Source organism: Rhinolophus sinicus, linkage group LG06 (assembly GCF_036562045.2).
Source record: "Rhinolophus sinicus isolate RSC01 linkage group LG06, ASM3656204v1, whole genome shotgun sequence".
NCBI classification, from domain to species: Eukaryota; Metazoa; Chordata; class Mammalia; order Chiroptera; family Rhinolophidae; genus Rhinolophus; species Rhinolophus sinicus.
In genome coordinates, this window is record NC_133756.1 from 8,596,231 (window position 1) to 8,611,539 (window position 15,309).

Consider the following 15,309-nt stretch of genomic DNA (forward strand, 5'->3'; position numbering starts at 1 on the left):
CTGTTAGTCCTCTGGTCCTTTAAGAAGAAGTCTTGTGTCTTCCCAGCCTCCACCCACAAGGCCAACATTATCTCATTTCTTGACTGTTCTACTCATAAGCTACAGTCATTCATTTGTGTTTTCTGTGTTAATTCATCTTGGTGTCACTGTCAGATCTATGTCCCTGAGCACCTGTGTATCTGTCACAGGCGTAGGACACACCAGCACATAGTCTTCACATCAGGAGGATTGTTTCAGCCGCAGTTTTTGATTCATCATAAATCAATCTGGTTTGAGGGCAGAGATCAATTTCTCACTGGCCCGTTTTCTTGGTGGAAACTCTGACTTCAGCACCTTTTTTTTTCTCCCTTTCTTTCTGCACCCCTCCCCACTCGGCTCAAACCATTGTTTCTCAGTCTAGTTGTGTTTTGGCCCATACTGGTATTATGAGCCTTGTGCTCCCCCCGGCTGAGGCAGCTGGTTACCAGTCGTCGGTTAGGCATTCACGGCAGCTCTCACAGGCTGCCGGCGACGGACGATGACTGCTGGCCACTCACGGTGGCCACCAGCCATTCATGATATCACACGGTAGCCCACGGTAGCCCATGGCAGCTCATGATGGCTGCCCACTGACGCTGGACACCAGCCACTCCTGGCGGCACACAGCAGCACACAGCAGCCCACAGCAGCTCACATGAACCTCTAGCTGCTCACAGCAGCCCAGCTCCAGGGAGAGCCGTTGTTCACAATCTTAGCTGTAGAGGGTGCAGCTCACTGGCCCGTGTGGGAATCGAACCAGTGACCTCAGCGTTAGGACCTGAGACACTGGGCTGGTCCTTCAGCACCTTTGTTTTTCTCCCTTTCTTTCTGCACCCCTCCCCACTTGGCTCAAACCATTGTTTCTCAGTCTAGTTGTGTTTTGGCCCATACTGGTATTATGAGCCTTGTGCTCCCCCCGGCTGAGGCAGCTGGTTACCAGTCATCGGTTAGGCATTCACGGCAGCTCTCACAGGCTGCCGGCGACGGACGATGACTGCTGGCCACTCACGGTGGCCACCAGCCATTCATGATATCACACGGTAGCCCACGGTAGCCCATGGCAGCTCATGATGGCTGCCCACTGACGCTGGACACCAGCCACTCCTGGCGGCACACAGCAGCACACAGCAGCCCACAGCAGCTCACATGAACCTCTAGCTGCTCACAGCAGCCCAGCTCCAGGGAGAGCCGTTGTTCACAATCTTAGCTGTAGAGGGTGCAGCTCACTGGCCCGTGTGGGAATCGAACCAGTGACCTCAGCGTTAGGACCTGAGACACTGGGCTGGTCCTTCAGCACCTTTTTTTTTTTTTAAACTTTTATTTATTTCAAGTGTGTTTTTATAGGGTCCATCAGCTCCAAGTCAAGTAGTTGTTTCAATCTAGTTGTGGAGGGTGCCGCTCAGAGTGGCCCATGTGGGGATCGAACCAGCAACCTTGTTAAGAGCACTGTGCTCTAACCAACTGAGCTAACTGGCCTCCCCTTCAGCACCTTTTAACAGCCAGTGACCCTCCCTCACAAGCTGTTGTGATAGTAAGAAGTGCCCAAATTTATTTCTCAGTGCAGCTGGGAAGGGAGGTACAACCCCCAACTGAGAACTGATGTTTGGGAAAATATAACTTGGAGGTTGTGTACAAAGTGAATAAGAGGGATCAGATTTGGGCGGTAGGGAAACTGCAATGACGCAATGCCGTAGTCAGCTGTCTCCACTCCCGACCTGCAGCTGTGTCCTCATCACACCCTTTTCTGTTCAGCACCTTGGTTAGCTCCTTGCTTTAGGACGTCCCCGCTGTGCCTGAGGACCTAGTCCATCTGTTGTTCCCAATCTACTTTGCATCTTTGGCTTTGGGGATTTTCATTTATGTTTAAAAAGTACCCATCCCCCTCTTTGTTTGCTGTTCCCCCAGAGAAAACCACTTTCATCTCTTGGCTATTTCTCTCTGGGTATTTGCCCCCATGTATCCAAATAACCAGCTTATTCTATTGCACCTTGAGTTTTACCCCCAATGCTGATGATTCAGTATAGAAGCATGAAGATTCAATTCTTTTTCACACCCTCCTTATCTCTGTCCACACCCCCAACATTCTAATAAAGTTGCTTCATACTTTTGGTTAGATTTGAGTTTTTACATCTTTATGACTGTAATTTCTATTCACAGGTAAATCATGCAACTATATAGTGGGTAGTTTTGGTTCATAAAAAATTTGTTTCTTCTTGAATTATTTTATCAGGCCAATTTTCCCTGTTCTTGTAATTAATACAGTTATCATTAATTTAACCTCAGACTCTTCTTCACGTGTCTATTCTGTTAGTACATTCAGTGAAATCAGTAATTCTGTCAATTTCATTTTCCTGTTGACACCATTCCCATGTCTTTTGACTTGCTCCAGTGTAAACTGGTTTCAAGACCTGGATGTAGAGTTTTTTTCCTGGAATGTCCTATCAGATTTTGCTTTCTATATTTATTCTATGTCATCTTTTTTTCTTAGTTTGTTTTATTGAATAACCTCTTCAAATTGCTTCCTATGGCAGGGTGCATGCATACAAATTTTGAGACCTGGGCCTCTGAAATGTTTATATTTATTCCTGAATGCTCTTGTTTTCTCTTCTCTAGTGATGTTAATGAGAAGTCAGATGCCATGATAAATTTTGTTCCGTTATATGCATCTTTGGTTGTTGTTTTGTTTGTTTGTTTCTCTGGAAGCTTTTACTAGCTTCTTTCTGTCCTCAGTATTATGGAACATCACAATGATGTTTCTGAGTTTATTTTAATCAATTTGTCTGGGTATTCATTATAACTTTATTCCTAAGAGGACTATAAACTAATTTGCAATGTTTTCTGCTGTTTCTCCTAAGCTTGGCAGTGTTTGGCACATAATAGTTATTCAACAATTATTTATTAAATGAATGTAATGCTTAGAGTATCCATCCAACCTCTATATTTTGCTCATTTTTCCTTTAGCCTATTTTACTTTCTTTACCCATTATGCAAACCTTTTAAACTCAAAACCATCTTTAATTACTATCAGTTCACTTTGCCTGTCTTTATTCTTAGTTTTGCTCTGTTTTCCCCAGTGCTCAGGAGTTTGGGGACATGTGCAGAGATTTTACTTATATTCAAATCTGATATCTGAAACTAAAATAATAGCCCATGATGCGGCATTTTTAAGGCAATTTTATGCTATACCAGAATCATGTTTTTATTTATAACACATTATTTTAATTTCTAGACAAAGTCTGGGAAATGGAGAACCACATGGAATGGCCTCAGGGAAATCAAGGCAAGTTGGGAAGTTCAGCAAAACACTGTGAACACACTGCGTTTGGAAAACTATGTCTTCTTACTTCAGATTCTGTTTCCTCAAGACAAAAGCTTTATAAATATGACACACATGGAAAGAGTTTGAGATATAGTTTAGATTTCGGTAGTAATTATGCTGGAGAGAATCCTGATGGGTTGCATGTACAATGGAGTCATTCCAACATTCTAAATATGAACAAACTGTTATTGGAATAAAATACTGTGAAAGTAATCAATCTGAAAAAATTGTCAAAAAGAGGTCACCACTCATCTGCCAACAAGTGGATATGGACAGAAACGCCTTCAAATGCAGTTACTTGGGAAGGTCTTCAGTAGCAAGTCACCCCTCGTAGTCCATGAGCGAACTCATGCAGAAGAGAAAACCTACAAATGTAATGGATGTGAGAAAGACTTCGGCAGCAAGGCCTGCCTCACTGCGCACCAGAGAACTCATGCAGGAGAGAAATTGCACGAATGCAGTGAATGTGGGAAAGCTTTCCCTTTCAATTCACAGCTCATTATACATCAGAGAATTCACACAGGTGAGCACCCCTATGACCAGGTCATTTCACACCACAGATTCCATTCAGGTCAGAAACCCTATGGGTGTAATGATTGTGGGAAAGCTTTTGGGTTGAAGTCACAGCTCATTATACATCAGAGAATTCATACGGGAGAGAAACCCTTTGAATGCAGTGAATGTCTGAAAGCCTTCAATACAAAGTCAAACCTTCGGTTACATCAGAGAACCCATACAGGGGAGAAACCCTATAGTTGTAGTGAGTGTTGGAAAGCCTTTACATTCAAGTCACAGCTCATTGTACATCAGGGAACACACACTGGGGTAAAGCCTTATGGATGTAACCAGTGTGGAAAAGCCTTCAGTTTGAAGTCACAGCTCATTGTACATCAGAGAAGTCACACAGGTGTCAAACCCTATGGATGCAGTAAATGTGGGAAAGCCTTTAGGAGCAAGTCCTACCTCATTATACACACGAGGACTCCTACAGGAGAGAAACTTCATGAGTGCAATGAATGTGGGAAATCCTCCAGTTTTAATTCACAACTCATTATACATCAGAGGATTCACACAGGAGAAAGCCCATATGAATGCCATGAGTGTGGGAAAGCCTTTAGTCGGAAATATCAGCTCATTTCTCACCAGAGAACTCATGCAGGGGAGAAGCCCTATGAATGCAGTGACTGCAGAAAAACTTTTGGGTTGAAATCACAGCTCATTGTACATCAGAGAATTCATACAGGAGAGAAACACTTTGAATGCAGTGAATGTCTGAAAGGCTTTAATACAAAGTCAAACCTTCTGGAACATCAGAGAACCCATACAGGGGAGAAAACCTATAGTTGTAGCGAGTGTGGGAAAGCCTTTACGTTCAAGTCACAGCTCATTGTACATCAGAGAAGTCACACAGGTGTCAAACCCTATGGATGAAGTGAATGTGGGAAAGCCTTTAGGAGCAAGTCCTACCTCATTATACACATGAGGACTCATACAGGAGAGAGACCATATGAGTGCAGTGAATGTGGGAAATCCTTCAGTTTCACAACTCATTGTGCATCAGAGGATTCACACAGGAGAAAACCTGTATGAATGCAGTGACTGTGGTAAAGCTTTTAATAGAAAAGATCAGCTCATTTCACATCAGAGAACTCATGCAGGGGGAAAACGTTATGGGTGCAATGACTGTGGGAAAACCTTTAGCAGCAAGTCATACCTCATTATACACATGAGAACTCATTCTGGAGAGAAACCATACGAATGTAATAAATGTGGGAAAGACTTCATTTGGAAGTCACTACTCATTGTATATGAGGGAACTCATGCAGGGGAAAATCCTTATAAATGCAGTCAGTCTGAGAAAGGCTTCAGTGGAAAATTACTTCTTGTACATCAGAGAATGCATGCAAGAGAGCATCCCTATGAATGCAGTGAGTGTGAAAAAGCCTTCATTAGGAAATCTCAGCTCATTGTACATCACAGAACTCATTCAGGGGAGAAACCCTATGGATGTAATAAATGTGGAAAAATCTTCTCTCAGAAGTTAATTCTCAGTGCACATCAGAGGACTTATACGGGAGAGAAACCCTGTAAGTGCACTGAATGTGGAAAAGCCTTTTTTTGGAAGTCACAACTCATTATGCATCAGAAAACTCATGCAAATGAGAAACACATTGACGAATTAAATGTCAGAAACTTTCTCTCAAAAGTAAATTCACAGGAAATACCAGCAAAGTGATATAGAAGAGAAACTCTATAAATAGAATTATCTCATATACCAGAAAACTCATACTGAACAGAAACCTTATAAGCACATAGCATATGGAAGGGTATGCACAGAAAATGGTTTTTACATGTAAAAGAACATATCAGTAAACACACACAGGAACTCCATGAATTCATGTTTATACAGGTGAGAAACCATATGGATGAAACAAATGTTGGAAAGCCGTCTTTTAATATGATAAAATTCTCAAAGAGGAAATCCCATAAAACAAATGAATATAGAATACACTTCTTTGAAATTCGTATTTTATTACATACTCGGATTTTTATGGGAGAAAACATAAAACCAGAGTGGCAGAATTGTCAAAATTAGAAAAGTTTTAGGTATCAGAAGCTTGTATTGTGGGGAAATCATGCTATAAGTTAGGGGAAGTCTTTATCTAGAAATGACAAAGCTTTGGCAAAAAGAAATATTAATAAATAAATGAGGATTTTAAAAAGTGTCAAATGGTGTAAAGCCTCAGCATCAAGTTTCCCTTCACTATTATTATTAATTTGGAAAAATAATTTGCAAGTTATTTTAAGGGAAATTATGTTCCAGATAGTCCAAACTTTTATGAAAAGATTGGAGAAAATATTCATAAGTATAAGTAAGTATGTTCATAATAAAAGTTTTTTTGTTTGTTTTTGGTTCTTTTTTTTTATTTAAGAATGTAAAAGTAATCTGGGTGAGAAACACATCACAAGATTTCCAGGGATGTTTAGATGTTGTCTTTCTCTGTACTACTGTAGGAGTTGTGTATAGTTTGGCATTTTACTTATCAATGCCACATATGGTAGACATAGTACATACAGTACCATTTCTCAGGGATTTCTACTCTGCATACAACAGTCCTAATAAATGCAATGTTTTTTACAGGACTTTATTGGGGAACAGTGTGTACCTCCAGGACTTTTTTCCAAGTCAAGTTGCTGTCCTTTCAATCTTCATTGTGGAGGGTGCCATTCAGCTTCAAGTTGTCCTTTCAGTCTTAGTTGTGGAGGGCGCAGCTCAGATCCAGGTCCAGTTGCCATTACTAGTTGCAGGGGGCGCAGCCCACCATCCCTTGAGGGAGTTGAACCAGCAACTTTGTGGTTGAGAGGACACACTCCAACCAACTGAGCCATCCGGGAGCTCAGCGACAGCTCAGCTCAAGGTGCCATATTCAATCTTAGTTGCAGGGGGCGCTGCCCACCATCCCTTGCGGGAATCGAGGAATTGAACTGGCAACCTTGTGGTTGAAAGCCCACTGTCCCATGTGGGAATCGAACTGGCAGCCTTCGGAATTAGGCGCATGGAGCTATAACCGCTTGAGCCACCGGGCTGGCCCAATAAATGCAATTTTTAACCAGAATAATATAACTTATTAAAAATACATTTTAGCAATAGGTGTCTTTTCTATGGTTTTGTACCCTTTAGTTATCTGTATTGCTATGGTGCACATTTCATTCTGCCCTAACTGGTTAGATCATCCTGTTTTCGTAAGAGTAACACTCCCTCACAGAGTATACATTCATGATGGGATCATCATTCAAGTTGCCCTGCCAGGGATGTGGCATCATCACCAAAGTGGGCTGAGGTACTCTGGACTTTTAAGTTTTTAATGGACTTCTTAAGTTCAGAAAAGCCAGCTGAGCTTTTGCTCTCTGGTGGCATCTTGCTGCAATTATTAATTAGTCCCTTCTATGTATATTACTCAGTATAGCTTTAGCTGTTGTCATTTTTAATTTTAGTTCACTTTATTTTAGCTGTGTGGTGTGTTTGGAATACATTTCAGTGATGCTGGAATATGTACACATAGTTGTAGTCAGTGGTTGAGAAATCATTCTGCCAGTTGCTTACTTACAGTCAGTTTTCTTCACAACCTCACTAATTTCCTTACATGAATAAGCACTAATCTGGAAAGAGTTGGGTCCCTGGCAGTTAGATTAGGACTATCTTGGAATATGAAAATTCAAAACTGCAAATATTTCTGAAACACTCGCCACTGTCTGCTCTGTACTTCAGGAGGGACTCTATCTCTTACCAAAGAAACTGTTTCTTCCATGAAGGAAGTATCTAATAATTCCTGAATGACCAATCCTTACTTTGTTCAGCTCATTATACAGGATATACTCTCAAGATGTCTGGGCTGAAGAATGATGATTAACAGAGGGAAGAGAAAGCTTGGAGAAACAAAGAATTTCAGATATTTGTTAAAGTAGATCCCCTGAATCTGGAAAATATCATTAATATGTATTTTGTTATTGATGTTCCAAGGAAGGTACACACATAGTAAGAATAAGCACATGTGGCCATGCCCAGTAGAAGGCAGGAATGTTGACATTTGGGGGGAAATGACTTGCAGGTCATATTTATGAACATAGAAAAATCCTAAGTGGAATTATAGCAAAATGCATCTAATAATGTCTTATTTTTAAAGCCATGACATTAGTAAGCGCAGCAGATCACTAGTAGTGAGCTCAGCATCCCATCCCTTCATTGCCAACAGAATCACTGTAGTTTTCCTCATGACAATATGATCAGCTATAAAGCTACATTTCTCCATTTTATCTGCAGTTGAGTGTAAGTATGCTACTAAATTTTGATTAATTATATGGAATTACAACTTGCTGAGAGGGTCTGATGCGAAGGTTCTTTAAAAAGAAAACGACTGGGGAAAGCCCCCAGTGTCCTTCAATCTTTCCTCTTTTCAGTGTGCAAAACATGATGGCATATCAGCAGCCATATTATGACCTGAATTCACCTTAAGGATGGAAGCCGTCTGCTCGAATGCAATGGAGAGTGACTTGGCTGTTTGCTACTGATGGAGCTGCCACACCCGCACTCCACGACAATATCTGGGTGTCTTTTACACAAAAGGGAAATGAATGACCTTGTTTTAGCCCCTTTTTGGGGGGTGGGCGGAGAGTTAGTTCTGTTATATGCAGCTGAATCTGATCTTAATCAAAACACATTAGGATGTTTGGAAGACAATATTAGAAAATCATTTCATAAAAGTAACCACTACCAAATAAAAGAAGAGCCATATGATTATATCAGTATATGTAGATAAGTCATTTGACAGCATTTAAAACCCATATTTAAAAATATTAGGAATAGAAATTAACTCTTTTAACTTGGCATGAAGGATGTTCCAAAATCTGACTAATGCCATATTGATGGTAAAATAATAGATACATACCTTTGAATTAAGAAAGTTACAAGGATGCTCGTGACTTTTATTGAAAGTGGAATGGAAACTAACCAACCTGAGAAAACAAAAAGTTGTAAGGAATAGGGAGGTGAAGGCAGAAAAAAAATTAAATTTTCAACCATCAGTTCTTTTGTTCTGCTTCTGGTTAAACATACTGGATAAGCTACAAAATCAGAAGACAACACAATGCTAAGACCAGAAACCAATGAAGTAAACAGTAGAAGGAAATATTACAAATAATACTGTGCACATAAATTTGACAACTTTGATGAAATAGACTTAATTTCTGAAAGACCAACTATCTAAGCTCACTCAAGAAAAAAAATAATGGGTAACTTGAATAGCCCTACATCTATTAAAGAAATTAAATTCAGAGTTTAAAAAAACCTCCCAACAATGAAAAAATCCAGGCTCATCTCATTTCACTGAATTCTACCAAATATTTAAGGAAGAATACCAATTCCATACAAAGTTTTCCAGGAAATAGAAGATGATGAATACATCTTAACTCATTGTATGAGGTTAGCCTTACACTGATAACAAAACCAGACAAAAAATATTACAAGTAAAAAACTACAAATGTTCCTTGTGAACATAGATGTAATAATCTTCAACAAAATGCCAGTTAATCCATCAGTTAATAAAAGGGTAATACATTGAGGCAAATGGGAGTTTATTTTAGGAATACAAAGCTTAGGCTGATTCAGTACTCAAGATCTAATCGCTGTAAATCATACTGACCTAGTTTAAAAAAAGTGATTATCACAATAGGCGGAAAAGCATTTCTTGAAACCCACAGTGTTCATGATAAAACCTCTGCAAACTAGGAATAGGAGTTAGCTTCCTCAAACTAATAAAGCACATCTAAAAAGATGTCTACAATTAACATCATAAGGGTGAAAGACACTAGCCTCGCCTGAGACAGAACAAATCTAAGAATCTACTCCTACCTGTCTTAATTCAGCATCCTACTGGAACACCTAGCTGGTCCCAGGTTAATATATTTATATATATATATATATATATATATATATATATATATATATATATATATATATATATAAAGGATACAGATTGGAAAGGAACAAAGATAACTTTATTCTGAGACATGACTGCCTTTACTGAAAATACTTTTAAACTTACAAAAAAGAAAAAAAATCCCACTTTAATGAGTCAGGTTAGCAAGATATCAGAACATAAAAGCAGTATTCCAAAACCAGTTGTATATACTTGCAATGTAGAATAGCAAATTAGGATTAAAACTCAGTACTATTTGGATTAAAACTCAGAACAGCACCCAAAAACCAGGCCGTGGCGCCTCCTCCCGTGGGTGCGGGCAGAGCACGTGAGCGCCAAGCGCGGAAGTGGGACTCGGGCGTCGGGGCGTGGGTGCCGGGGCGGACGCCGCGGCACCGAAAGCTGAGCCGCGGGCAGGGGTCTCGGCCTCCGCGGGGGAGCAGCGCGCCCCGAAAGGTACGGGGGCGCCGGGCCTTGGCCACGCATTGGCTGTAAGGGGTCGTCGGGCGGGGCCCTGGCCAGGATTGGCCGCGGCCTCGAAACTTTGTAGCGACAGCGCACCTTGCGCGCCGCGGTGGCGCCTCCTCCCCGTGGGTGCGGGCAGAGCACGTGAGCGCCAAGCGCGGAAGTGGGACGCGGGCATCGGGGCGTAGGGGCCGGGGCGGGCGCCGCGGCACCGAAAGCTGAGCCGCGGGCAGGGGTCTCGGCCTCCGCGGGGGAGCAGCGCGCCCCGAAAGGTACGGGGGCGCCGGGCCTTGGCCAGGCATGGGCTGTAAGGGGTGAGGCTGCCGGCAGAGCCACCTGCCCGTCCTTGACCCCTGTACCCCCCGTCCGGGACCCCTCAGAGTCCGTGGTCCCGTCCGCCCGAGCCCGGCCCTTAACTTCCTTCCCGCCTATCCCGGAGCCGGTGGGGTGGGCGGAGCTCTCCTCTCCCGCCCCCGTCGAAGTCCCGGAGCCTCAACTCCCTCTAGGACGCGGGGTCCGGGGCGTCCTACTCATGGCGACGCGGAGAATCGCGGCCCTGAGTCAGGACCGGTGAACCGCGCCAAAGCCCGGAAGCGGCGGCGCCAGGCCTTGTCTCCGCAGCCCTGGGCGCGCAGGTGTCACGACCTTTGTGGAAAGCGGCTTGGCAGCATCTAAGAACGTCGCTGTCCCCCAGCTCTGCCTTTAACCTCACCTCAGGGGTCAGTTCCATGGAAATAGCGTAATTGTGAACGGAAGGTACAGTGCTGGAAAAGCGGCCACGGCCGGCAGGTGTCTAACCAAGGTCGGGCCCCGCTTTCCTGGGATGCTGGGCAGGGACGCGCACGTGGGCCCAGCCGCGGTTCTAGCCGCGGTTCCGGCGGGCCTTCCAGCGGTCTCTCTGTGCTTTAAAAGCTAGCGCACACACACACACACACACATGCACAGATTTGCATAAAAAAGGAAAGGCCGCAAAGCCTTGGAGTCCGAGTCGCTATTGCTTTTGTTGGGGGTGCGGGCAGAGTGGGCTTTTGGGGTGTAATGGTCAGTGCTCTTTGCTTGGACACTGAAGCTAGCCTGCTGACGTCCCCACTCTGGGACCCGTGTAAGTTATGTCAGCTCTCGGCCTGTTGTCCTTAGCGGACAAACGGAGGGACTGAGTACCACCACTGGAGCAGTTGTGAAAGCGAGGCAGCCCGAGAAGGGGCCCCGGGATCCGCAGCAAAGTTCATCCCGTTGTACAGTGTGTCTTAAATTCTTTTTAAAATTTGTGTGATTACGGCAAGCTTTAAATCCATGCATTTCAAATTATAATGTTTTGTTTCAAAATCAAAATAGTTAAAACCAGACAGACGGTAGCTAGTCCTGCTCCTGCAGGCCCCATGGCTCCTGTTTGCAGGAATGTAAAGGGTGTCTGCCCAGCGCCTGGCCCGTGCCACTTCCTAACCTCTCACAGAGATGCCTACTTGCTGGCATCCATCTGGCAGATGCTGGGGAAATCTGATGACCCCAACAAACATGGTCCCCGCCCTCACTGAGCCCAGAGAAGTAGTGAACGACATAACGACTCCTGAATAAGAACATGGTGGAAACAGAGGGGAGGGGGTACTAGAGGAGCAGGGTGGGGCAGCGCAGGAAAGGCTCAGAGGTGAGTGCTGTCGCAGTGACAGCATGCATCTCAGCAGCCCTGGACTGACGATGTTTTGGGGGTACTGAAAGGAAACACCAGTGGGCCTCTGATGCCCTCTGCCTTTTCTCGGGTGAGCTGTCGTTATTGCCACATTACAAGCGGCAGGAGGGCCTTCACAGAGCTGGTCTGACAATTGCTGTGTAATCTGCCTGGTCAGTGCTGACTGTTGTCGGTGACCGTCATCTTGTTTGCAGAGGGGTGCAACCGTCGCACGATGCAGAGCTTCCTGAATCTGCTGAGGGGGGGTGGAGCCGCCGGCCCGCCCTTGGAGGAGCTAGTGACTTTGGCAGGTAGGGTGTGCCGGGACCTCCAGGATGACCCCGCTCAGGTGCAGCCCTTCGTCACCGCCGTGCTGGACAGCCAGCTCCGCCTGCATCTCCTGGGCAACGCGCATGTGGTCCTGGAGTGCGCCCGCGAGCTGGCCCAGCAGGAGCAGCACCAGGCCGCCCGCCGGCTGCTGGAGGTAGGACTGGCCGCGGGGGGGCGCTGTGACCAGCCAGGATGGGCTGCTCTCGCTTCTCTCAGTTCGAAACCCCTTGGTAACCCAAGAAAGAACTACCCATTTCTCAACCCCTCACTGGGAGCTGGTCCTGGCTGGAGCGCTGGCATGCCAGTCAGGCAGACCAAGTCACGCAGACCCAGGATCTCGGCCCCTTAGCCGCAGGTCTGCAGTCAAGACCGCTGAAACCAAAGTATCTTTGTTACTCATCTGGTGGGACTTGGACCCTCAGCTCATTCTGCATCAAAACCGGACCCGCATTGATGTGAAGCTATTCATGGCCTTTATTTATCTACTTAAGGTGACAGTGTTGCATTTTGCTATGTAAATCCTGGCATGTTTGGTTGCAGGATGCTGGCTGCCCGACTGCTTGGTGGTACATATTATATAGTATGTGCCTGTGTTACTTCCTGAAATCTGAGAAATTCTGAGTTCTAAAATACATGCAGCTCAAAGGGTTTTAATTAAGGGGTTTGGGGGCCCGTTTTTCCATTTCACCCCATGTTACAGCCCAGGCATAATTCATGCAGAGTTTCCCTTCAAGATACTCAATTCTTTCTAGTCCTTTCTATTTTCATTCCCTCCCATCCAAACCAAGGGTATGCTCCTGCCGCTCCATCTGCTCGTGGCAGCCAGAGAAAGCTGTAAACCTCTGGTGTTTCCATGGGACACTGGCCCCAGAGCCTGTAGTCCGCGCCTGCCTGCTCTCCAGTCTCCTTTCCAGGCTCTCCCCCAGCTTCCTCCACGGTGGTCACGCTGGCTTCCTTGCTTTTCCTAGAATTCCCGAGACATTTCTTTGTCTCAGGACCTTTGCAGATGCCATTTCCTCTGTAAGAGTCTGTTGCCTTTCTCCCTTTCTGTTCTAAGTGTCACTGCGTCTAGATACTGCCCCTTTATCCTCCAGTGTGGCCCGTGGCCCTTCCTCTCTGAAACCCTTCCTCTTCACAATGAGACGCCTATCAATTTGTGGGTCTGTGCGTCATCTGCCTGTCCCCCCCACCCCCATACTGCAGGCCCCATGAGGGAGGAGCCGCCCCATTTTGCTCATTACAGGAGCCACGACACCCAGCATAACAACTGGGACATAGAGGAGCTTGGTTTTTGAAATCTGTCCAAGTATATGGAAGAAGTGAACGAACAAGGAACGCAGAGTTGTAACATCTGCCGTGAAGGCATAGTGATGAAATGTGTGAATGACACCAGTGAAGGAAGCTCCCAGGAGACGCATTATAAACTCAGTCTGATGGTCCAGAAATGTGTCTGACGAGCTGCTGTGTAACTAAGACCTGAGAGACACAATGAGGCCACCACCCCAAAGGCATTTCCCACCCAGGGCCACATCCTGTAGGCAGGGAGGTTCCCGTGTGGGTTCCCTGATGGTTGTACCTGAGGCTGGTGGCTACATCCTGGCCCGAGACAACAAGTCACCACCCAGAAAGAGGGGCTTTTACTGATGCTATGGTGGGAAAGCTGAATGGCTGTGAGCACCTCCCTCGCCAGGATGGGCCTGAGGGCACTGGAGTCAGTTAAAGGTGAGAAGCACACACTGCAGTGCCTGTGGAGGTGAACACCAGGCGTCCTTGGCCATCATCCAAGTCTGGCCTGTGCACAAGTCACAGAATCAGTGAGCTGTTGGTGGGCACAGACCAGGACCCCTTCCTCTCATTTGGCTTGGAGGGCACGCGCTGAGCAGTGGAGAGGCCAGCCCTGCCGGGTGGGACAGAGGGTTTTCGCAGGAGATGTGCTCAAGCTCCGATCAGACAGTGTGGCCCATGGCTCTGCCTGGTGTGGGGCTGTCACCTGCCTCCCCTTTGCCTCATGCTCCTCACCTGTAAGGAGTGACGGAGGGCCAAGCTCAGCTTGTGTGCTGACATGAATGGTTGGCCAGCTGGGTCACCAGGGACACACCACTGGCTTGGCCACTGAGCCTGGTGAGGATTGGAGCACAGGCCCCCTGTCCCACGTGCTCACTACTTAGCACACCAATGAGCAGCTCCTCCCAGGGTTGGGTGGGTGGAGTGCCCTTGCTCCAGGGTGGGTGACGCTGGCCGGGTCTCAGCAGGCTCTTCTTGGCAGGGTTGCCGGGTGCCAGGAGGCAGCCAGGAGCTGGTGCAGCTGTGGAACGACATCCACTATGGTCTGGTCAAGAGGAGGCTGGGCGTGGACACGCTGACCCCCGTGCAGAAGTTCCGCTGTAGGAAGAGGTACCCGGTGGCCTTTGTGCTTGTGTCCAGGGACTCCCTAGTGGCATGCCACGCAGCCCACAGATGGGCTGGAATGAAATGGGGGCAGGAAAAATCAGATGAGGCACCTGGTCAGGCAGTGGGCTGGACACAGCTCACTCACCACCTGCCGACCTGTCGGCAGAGGCCGCTGTTCCCAGCACCCAGGCAGAATTGTAGCTGCAGGGGAGCCACTGCCCAGCAGGGAGGGTCCCAGCACCCTGGCCTCACCTTTGTCTGTGCTGGTGGGAGATGCCCAGCACGTGCCTCAGGTCCTCTAACTGCCAGTCAGGCTCTGCAGGTGCTGCAGTGAATCCCAGCACCGCCCCGCAGGGCTACGGGATCTTTTAAAGAGGGTCAAAGGTGACAGTGCTACAGGCATTGATGAGATGTGTGGCGCTTAGAAGGTTGCCTGGCACCCAGTAGACACTACATCAATGTTAACTATCACCATGACCATTATCGGTTCTGAGTAAACGTTACAACTACGATTATTATTACTGTTGTCAGCTCGCAAAGGCACAGAAGTTAGTGATGTGCCAAAGGTTACACATGATAGAGGTGCAAAACCAGGATTCCAGCCAGGACACTGAGACCGGACAGCCTTTCTTCTTGATCTTGGG

The 15,309-nt window shown here is 46.1% G+C and overlaps 1 protein-coding gene across 1 annotated transcript; it reads left to right on the plus strand.

The window, feature by feature from the left end:
• Positions 1-3,625: 3,625 nt before the first annotated feature.
• On the plus strand, positions 3,626-4,927 carry LOC109434788 (uncharacterized). Its single transcript, XM_074334025.1, is given in 2 exon segments — positions 3,626-3,860; positions 3,909-4,927. Coding segments are annotated over 2 exon segments (1,254 nt in total).
• The last annotated feature ends 10,382 nt before the right edge of the window (positions 4,928-15,309 follow it).